Source organism: Chroicocephalus ridibundus, chromosome 6, assembly GCF_963924245.1.
Source record: "Chroicocephalus ridibundus chromosome 6, bChrRid1.1, whole genome shotgun sequence".
Lineage (NCBI taxonomy): Eukaryota > Metazoa > Chordata > Aves > Charadriiformes > Laridae > Chroicocephalus > Chroicocephalus ridibundus.
Genome location: NC_086289.1, coordinates 30,311,658 through 30,321,155, shown reverse-complemented (window position 1 = coordinate 30,321,155; position 9,498 = coordinate 30,311,658). Strand labels below are relative to the sequence as shown.

The 9,498-nt window shown below is 46.1% G+C and overlaps 1 protein-coding gene across 1 annotated transcript; it reads left to right on the top strand.

Annotated features, from left to right (window-relative positions):
• The first annotated feature begins 4,998 nt into the window (after positions 1-4,998).
• LRIT2 (leucine rich repeat, Ig-like and transmembrane domains 2) lies at positions 4,999-8,773 on the top strand. Its single transcript, XM_063339933.1, has 3 exons — positions 4,999-5,108; positions 5,500-6,281; positions 7,741-8,773. The coding sequence occupies exons 1-3, from the start codon at positions 4,999-5,001 to the stop codon at positions 8,544-8,546; spliced, it is 1,698 nt and encodes a 565-aa protein (XP_063196003.1). The 3' UTR covers positions 8,547-8,773.
• The last annotated feature ends 725 nt before the right edge of the window (positions 8,774-9,498 follow it).

Sequence of the window (9,498 nt, the reverse complement as noted above, 5' to 3'; positions counted from 1 at the left end):
TGGTCATAAGACATGTGAATGGAGCTGGCTCAGAGATCAGGCAAGGAGAATATTCATCCCTGGAAGCCATTTCTTACTTGGTTAAAGTCAGACCTTGGACAAACATGTGCTGTAAGAACCAAAATCAACACCTGAATATCTTTTGTAATTACTGCATTAATAGAGTTTTAAATATTTTTTTGGACACTTTTTTGTGCTTGGTTTTCTTTTCCCCTGGAAAACGTTTCCACTGCTACTAATCTGTTTGTGTCAGGTTTTGACCAATTTGTTGCTTTTTGGGGTCTATTTCAAATGTTTTGGCACTGTCAAACAATATATTTTGGAATCCCTTGGAGTACAGTGTTCCCTACTTTAGTATTAAACCATTTTAAAGTTCATTCTCAGCTGAGTGTTGGATCACTTCACTAATACTTAGCAATAAAATAATTGTTCACTTGCATTAGGCCGGAGGTTGCGCTGGCTGCCTGGGCTGAGTGCTTGGGAGAGCGGTATGAGCCACTCCTCGATGGGCTCGTCATGTGATATATAACAAAGTCAAACTTCTCCTTCCACAGCAGCTTTTTATACTTATTTTGGAAATCAGATAAGCGTAAAATTGAAAAATTAAGGATAAGGTTTCAAAAAGAAGGTAATAGTGTTTTAAAAATCAATCCAAATACTGCCCTGAAAAATTGTTATTATTTCTTTTTCTTAAAAGGATCTGCTGAAAAGCAGCTATCAAAATGAAGGAAGTGAGCGGAATATAAATGAAATAATGTGCCCCAAGTGATTAAAAAGGAGTACTGCAAGTAGTTGAAGTGCAAGAAGAAATGTAAAAAACATGTTGAAGCTTTGAAACGTGTTTTTCCAAACGTCTTAAAAAGTGTACTGCTCTGGTGAGTAGATCCAGACAAAGGCTAATGCTGGCTCTGAAATATTTTTAAGGCCACATTTGTATAAAAATTCCACAAATGAAAAATAATGTTCAGGCTGACAAACACCTTATTTCCACAGTGTGATTTAAACATGTTGGAAGGCTATAATTGCGCTAAGTGTAACTTTCAGATTTGTTTCTGTGTGCTCAGAAAGAATAAACAAAAATGTCTTTAAATGGTTAAAAAATGTAGGACACGAAAATGTGCACGTGCATATATATGAATTTGTGAAAAAAAGAAGGAAAAAAGAAGAACCCCAAAATGTCAAGAAGGACAGTAAAAGATTTTTCAAGATATTTTCAAAAATGAATGGATATTGAAGAATGACTTTGAAAGCATTCCAATGGTAAAATAAAATCTAAAGGTTAAAAAGCTCCTGAAGAAGCTGGCATCAAAGTCCCGCAATGTCAGAGTGTTCTGGGAATGTCTGAAAAGTTTCAGGACGTATTTAATCAACAGTCAGTGCTACAGTACTGTGGCTGAGTGGGAGTTTTGCCAGCTTTAAAGTCCATGAATAGAAGAGGCAAATTGTTGCCCAAAACAGAGCAAAAGAATTAACCCCCATTTTACTTTCCTGTTAATCCAAATTAAAAAGAAATAATTTAGCAATTGCCAGTAAAGGTTCAAGCTGATGAGAAATAAGTGTGTGCACCCCAGAGAGCAGGACCAGGAGTTTCTTGGAGGTGGCAGCGAGCCTTGGAGCAGTGCCCGTGTTTCCTGAGGGCTGGGGCTGCTGGCGGTGACGTGGGGCTGCTGCAGTCACACCTCACTGGAGCGTGTTAGCCCTTGGCCCCTGGTTTCGGCGTGGGAGACAGACTCTGCTCCTGCCCTGAAGTGCCCTGAGCAAGAGACGAAGCCTTTCCTTTCCTTGGAAGGGTGAAAGAGGGCAGGTGGTGCCCCTTTGCCAACTCTCTGTGGGACTTGCTGTGGTGGAGCTGGAGCTGCCATGCCCCAGGGGACCCTGCCAGTGGCATTGGGGTACTCAAAAAAATTGAGGAAAGACCTGCAAGTTTGTACAGCTGCTGTTGTTGTTGAAAGCTTGTGAAGGCAAAGTCTTAATCACCTCTTTTCACGTCACCCTCCTCTTCGTTCAAAGCTGTTTTTTCAAGCCCGTACCATTTGGTGTTACATGCACCGTATCTGAAATACCCAGCTGCAGCCTTCACCTCGTATGTCCTCCCCAGCAGGGATTTCTAATGCCGATAGCCCTGGCAGAGGGACTGTAATTGGAAAGCGTCAGCCTGGACTTGATTTCTTACAGACCTGTGTGTGCCTGTCCGTTTCAAGATGGAGTTTGACTCCCTCGCCGTTGCTGGAAACATGCAGTGGGTGTCCTTTCGGCGTTTGCTTTGGCAATAAGCACAGTCTCTTAACCTCCACTTCCCATAGATTAGCAGACAATGCCTCTACGGAGATTTATTTTGACAGCTTGGGTTTTAGACAGCTTGTTCTGCATTTTGGCTTTGGCCAGGATGCCACATGACATTAAAGAGCAGCTGAACTGAGTGGACATCTGCTGTCACAAAAGTGACCATTAAATTTACAGGCAGGCATAAACTAGGCTGAATTAAAAAGGCAACAAAATCCCACTCCAGTAGGAAACATAAACATAATGGCTGAAGCTAACACTGTTTGGGGTATTTTTTTTTTCCTTATTTTCCTTTCTTTTCTTCCCTCCCACCCCCACCCGAGAAAGTGGGTAAACTCTCTGCCTACTAATTCATCTGACTTTTGATAAGTAATTCACCGCTAGTTTCTCAGGTTGATACAGGATCTTCTGAGTACAGTTGGGGTTTGGGAATATTTAGAGAAATGGCCTCTCAAACAGCAAATAAATATCCGCCTGAAAACAGCCGGAGCATTGGCCCATGGTACTGACTGACACCGCTCTTTAAAAGGCCATTTTCTGGTCCTGTAGAAGATAGGCAGGACTGGGAGGAGACCTCACATGAGAGAAAGAAAACAACTGCAATTCTTTTTTTTTTTTTCTGTTAATCAACCAACAAATTTATTTAAATTAATGTATTTCTTTCTAATAGAGAAGCTTAGATGAAATTTTACTTGCTGCATCCCAGGACATTGGGCATTATTAGGCACCTGTACTGTGCCCAAAGATGTACATGGGGGAACCACCAAGAGTTTTCACTCTATATAGAAACTTGTTAATAAATGATGCTTTTCATGAAAGACTTTTGAAGACATAGTTGCCGTGTACTTTAAAACCTACCCTGCAGGCCACGGAAGAGGGATGTGAAGGTGGTAAAGGAGGTTTTTGTAAGGTTGGGCTTGTTGAATCTCTCCTGCTGACCCCCCCCGGTGCTGGAGACAACTGAGCTGCCCCTGAACTAGCAGCCTCGCTGGTGGTATGTGTGCAGCTCACAAAGTGGGCAGTTTTTGGGTGGATTTCCCTTGTGAACCCCATGCACTGATGGGCATCTCCATCACCTCATGAATACTTGGCCAGCATGACTGGACAAGCCAATGACCTGGGTGGACCTCAACCATTTCTCCCATCATGGGAAGGTGCCCCATCACTTCTAATGCTCAACACCACGATCAGGTGGGGGTTCTATAGCTGCTGCATCTGCTGTGCTACAGACCAGCAGCCTTTCTCCTTCACTCACGGCTTACTGACACGTTAAAATGTAGGGCAGCTGTTGAAATATCAAGTACTGCACCATGGACAGATAAGGTACATTTCAGTTTAAAAAAATAATAACCTCATACAGTCGTGGTTAGATGCTGGGCATAGAGAGCAACAGCAGCCCAACAGGCCCACTACTCATGGCCTGCTGCTTGTCCACGGCAGGCCATCAGGAAGTGCTGCAACAGTCCCCAGTGGTTTCCCCACCAGTTCATTTTGCCAATTCCCCTTGAAATCAAAGCAGATGATGATTTAAAAGATGCAGAATCAATCCTAAATCTTCTGTAGGCTTACAATGGCTATGCTATTGCACACGCCCCCGCACCCATGTATAGCTCTAAGCCGTCACACTATAAATATTTTTCTATCCTGGTCCCATAGGTTAGAGGTTAAGTAGGTTGAGGCTAATCTTGATTTGTGACCCAGCTTCACATGTACTGGCGGTAAGGTTAAGCCCTTTTCTAGCGGCATGCTGCCTTCTGTGGGCTGTAATGAAGCCCATATACACTAGATGGCCCCAGGAGAACGCAGCACTGCTTGGAAATCATAACCGAAAACTGCTATATTGGATTTAAAAAAAAATAAATTAAAATCTGGTTATTCCAAATTCCTTCTCATGGAATTATTTAGGCTGAATTTTTCAAGCTGACTGAAAGGCAATCAGCCCATGTCTTCCAGAGTAAGACAGAGAATTTAAAATATTGAAATTGCACTGACATTTTATATTTATACAATAGAGATTAACTCGAAAGGTATTCTTTTCTCAGAGCAGCCCACAGACTGGCTACAGCTATGTTGCTGTTTCCATTACTAGCACATAAGAATAGAGATGGGGCTGGGGGGGTGGGGGGAAGTTGTTTCAGAGGAAAAAAAACCACCATACTTAACATTTCTGTGAGAGAGTAACTAAGTTTGGGGAGTAGGTTTCTCGCTCAGCATGTGCAATTGTACACCCTGCACAGAGCTGTGGGCACGTTTTGGGCCTGCAAGATGCACTGCCAGATTATGGCTGTGAAGTCTGGCCCTTACTGTGGTTTTCCGCTTTGATAAATGTCATTAAAATACAGGAGATTAAGACCGATCCCCTTGAAATTAAAAAAAAAAAAAAAAAAAAAAAAAAAAAAGAGTAACCAAGCCTGGTTAACTACTTGCAAGGACTTGGGAACAGAAGTACTTTTGGCTCCATCTTCATGTTGCCAACCAAACAAATGTGTCTGTCAAAATCCCCGCAGATACAGAATAAATGCCAAGAGTGGTCCCAGGGGTGATTTTTAGCACTTTGACACAGACTCTGAACCATACTACATGTCTTCTTTAGGGTCGGGTCCCCAGCAGGATTTATTTCTGCGTCAAGGAAGATTACAGCTAATAGGATTTGCTTCTTGGAGGCTGTTGGCATGTTTGGTGCACACCCTGCACAGTGCTTTCTTAAAGGAGAATATGGACCCTATTTGTCATATTTTTCTTCTTCTTCTAGCCTTCCACAAGATAAACCCATCTGTTTCATCTTGTGTCACAGGATGCTCTTGTTCTCAAGACAGCTTTGGAAGGTAAGAATGCTAGTTACACTAGTTGTAGCACCAGCGAAGCAGTTCGGAGATTCCCAATATATATTTGCTGATGTTGCGAGCACCAAAACCAAACAGATGGCTGCATGGTATGCCTCTTCTAAGTCTTGAATAGTAATAGCTTGAGCACAGAATGAGATTTCTCTTATTTCTCTGAGATATGTAGTTGCATATGTAGCAATTTTTATGACTTAATTGTAGCCTTTTGGGAAAACGGGTGTAAACCCAAACTGAAGGATAGATGTATGGCTTATGCATGCACTATATATAATGCCTTATAATTATTCAAGTGCTTGTAGACACGAATAGGGACCGGGTTCGTTAATTACGAATGTGGTGTGTGACCTGGAGAATTTTCTGGTTTCCTCCTTAGGAGTTTGCTCTGCATGTCTGCACTGCTGAGGCAGATCCCTGCAAACATCCCTCAGGACATGCGGAAAATTAGAATAGAAAATTCTCACCTAACAGAATTGCCTCGCGGGTCTTTTGAGAACGTTAGTGCCTTGGAGTATCTCTGGCTCAATTTTAACAACATCACGGTGATGCACATCAAGAGCCTGGAATATCTGCCGGCACTGAAGGAGCTGCGCTTGCAAGGGAACAAATTAAGTTCGGTGCCATGGACAGCATTTCAAGACACTCCAGCTCTGAAAATCCTGGATCTGAAGCACAACCGGTTGGATGTCCTTCCAGAACATGCACTCCGCTATCTGCCCAACCTGACCTATTTAGATCTATCCTCAAATCAGCTTACTGTCATATCCAGGGATGTCTTCTATAGCTGGCCCGTCTATCAGAGAAGCCAGAGGGCGGAGGGACAGATAGAAGCTATTTCCAACGCCGTCTTGGCCCTTCATGACAACCCCTGGATTTGCGACTGCCGCCTGCGGGGATTTGTCCAGTTTATCAAGTCGGTTGGCCCACCTATTATTCTGATGAATTCCTATTTAACTTGCTCAAGCCCGAAATTCAGGGCAGGGAAGTTTTTTCATGAAGTGGAGCTCAACAGCTGCATGAAGCCCCTGACTTCGGCCCTTGACACCAACCTGACAGTCCCAGTAGGGCTAAATGTCACCCTGACCTGCTTTGTGCAAGCCAGTCCTTCCCCGGCTGTCTGGTGGACCTATGCACTCAAACTTCTAAGGCCGTTTAATGGTAAGCAGAGATTTTTCTTCTTTTTTTTTTTTATTAAAAAAATTACATTCTGTTATTCTACTAATGTAGGTCTTCAGGCCAAAACAGTCACTACAACAGCTCTCAGCCCCTTTAGATCATCACAGTTATTGTGGTGGCAATAATCCAAATAATCTTAATCATCCTATGTGTCTAAGCACGTCTGAATGGCATGAGAGGAGCTGCTTCATGCAGGATATCAGTCAAAGATGAAAGGAGCACGGCCTCATTTTTACACAATTATTTTATGTGTGGCTTTTTAGTAGTAGCTCTTTCATCATGACACATGATATAAGAACCATTAATAATACATCAGCCATACATATATAATAAACACGTACTTATCTAGACATGCATATATATTTACAATATATATTATATGCTATATGTATGTGTATATATATGTGCACACTATATTTGTATGTACATGTGTTTGTAGGAGCGTGCACACGCACACACACACTTGTATGTTTCTACACTAGTCCCATATATTTTCTTAAGAAATACCCACACACACCACAGAACCCTGCAGCCCTCTTGTCTCTCGGTGTCCATTCATGTTCTGCAACCATGCCCTCCATAAGCCTTGCTTATTTTTATTCTTTATTGAGAGTCCCATAATATGAGGCCTTTTCCTCTTCCTCCCCATCCAGCTCAGCTCTTACACGCCCTCCATTACATTTATTTTTACTAAGAGCCTTCAATAAAGCAAGTTGCTATTTTCATCAGGTAAGCTAATAACGCACACGGGCACCACACAGGTTATGTGTGTTCCTAATAAGCCAGCTAGCCAAATAAGATAGCATTAGCCCTTAATCCTGGACTGATATTTGCTTTAATTGCAGCATTGTAGCAGCACTTGCGCATCTTCCCACAAACACATGCTGAATTAATTACGTACAAGCTTTTCCTGACCACAGCTATGCACCCCTATTTGGGCAGGCGACAGGGTGCTTCATACTGTTCTTAAAGCTGCAGCTCGTGTCCAGCCCAATGCTCCCTGCCTCCACACGCCTCTTTTTGGCCCCAGCCTCTTGAGACTGAAGTTTTCCATACTCAGTCCTAATGGAGGATGAAGTGTGGGTCCAAATTGCAGCTATGCCTCCTGCATCTCAGTGGCTTGCCCTGACCTGAGCACGCTGGTGGCAGATAGCACATGGGTGGCTTGGCCTCTGCCTGCAGCAGCCTCCCTATGACTGGATGTACTCCCTGTCCTGTGCTTGGGTGTCCCGGTGCTTCTATTGCCTTTTGTCCCAGAGAACCCTTTGCTGATGAGCTCTATGGGATTCGGCACGCTCCTGTGCCCCTCTTCCTCTTTCCCTGGGCAAGGCAGGACCTGCCTGGCCCCCATCCCACACCGAAGTGGTCTTGGGGCTACACCAAAGACTCCTTGCCTGCTTGCCCCCCCCAACCTGCTCACACAACTCCCCTCTGCCCACAGTGTCCACGGAGCCCATCAGCGAGGAGACCGTCCGCTCAGAGCTGCTGATCCCAGCAGCGCGGCCAGTGGACGCTGGCAACTACACCTGCACAGCCGCCAACTTCTTGGGCAACACCTCGGTGGCCATCACCCTCTGGGTGGGGGCCCCCTGGGCATCCACCCCTGACCCAGGCTGGGCCCCCATTGGGCCTGCTGAGCCGGGTGCCCACGTAGAAGTGCGCATTGCCAAGCAGACGGTCTACGGCATCACCCTAGAGTGGTTTGCGGCGGCGGCAGCGGAGCCAGGTGAGATCTGGTACACACTCCTGGTGGGACGCTATGATGCCGCCCAGAAGGATGCCATCTACATCGGCCCTGGTGTCAACACCTACTCGGTGACTGACCTCTTGCCTGCCACCAAGTACGAGGTCTGCGTGGCCGTGCGCAACCAGGCACCCCGCAAGGGCCAGTGCGTCGTCTTTGTCACGGGCAGTGACGTCAGCCAGCTGGAGCAGCGTGAGAAGCTCATCCACATCATCGTCATCGTCTGCGCCATGGTGCTGGCCGTGCCTGCTGGCATGTACGCCTGCACAGCTGAAGCTCGCCCTGGTTGCCTGGCCCGCTGCCCTGGCGCCTGTCCCCGCCGCCGCCGCGGGGGCCAGGCACAGGCCGCCGGCAGTAAGGAGAGCACACTGGACAGCCTGCCTGCCGGCAGCGAGGACGGGCTCTGCCGACCCGAGGGCGGCCGCGGTGGTCGGCGGCCCCCGGCCCGTGAGGAGCCAGGCAAAACCCGGCCACCCCACAGGAACAGCGCTGACCTCTACTAGCCCGGTGCCGGCTGCCTCCCGCAGCGGCACCTTTTGCAGATGACCTTGAACCACGGCACATGCTGGTTGTCTAGAAGGACCATGAGCAAGGAAGCGGTGGGGTGCCTGACCGGGATCCACAGCAGGCTCGGGGAGCCCTGGGAATGGGGGTGCCCCGGGGCAGGCTGCCGCTCACGCACCCCCGGGCTGCCTCCGCAGCGCTGCCACGCAGCAACGCACACAGACACACCACAAGCATTATCCAAAAAAATACCAACCCAAAACCAACAGCAATGCATGTAGCAAAAGGCCAAAGGTCTCCCCAGTGCTCACTTTCACCTAAAAGTCTTTATGTCTTTATTTATTGTACCCAGCCCAGGGCGGGTGGGGAGGCTCCTCTGCAGCTCTGCCCTGTGCCGGCTTTGCCTGCGGGCTGCCCCATGGAGGCAAAACAGGGATCCAGGGCAGGGTTGGGGGCATAACCAGCAACAAAAAGTCAGGAAGGATGGGTCAACGTGATGGAGCTATTTTTATTCACTTGGAAGAAAACTATATTTTTCTGATTTTTTTTTTTTTTTTTTGGCTGTTGGTTTTGGGAATAGAGTTTTTTGTTTGCTTGGTTTGTTTTGTTTGTCAGTTTTTTCCTTACTCCACTTTAAGGTTTACACAGCCCTAAGAGGTTCACAGCCTCAGTTGTACCGCACAGAGGAAGAGTGTGAGTGCTTACTGACCACCAGTGTAATGTAGCCATAATGTAGCCATAGCACAGGGTTTTGGGGGTTTTGAGTTGTTTTGTTTTTTGATTTTTCTTTTTTTATACTAGGGAGAAGGGGAGGGCCTTTTACTTGTGTCCAAAAATATGTACTGTAGGACCTTATTAGTTCACGCGTACACACACACCTAACACATTGCTACACAACTGTTGTGTCAATATATTCTTTTCAAAATTAAGAGCAAGAGCTGGTGAAAAATG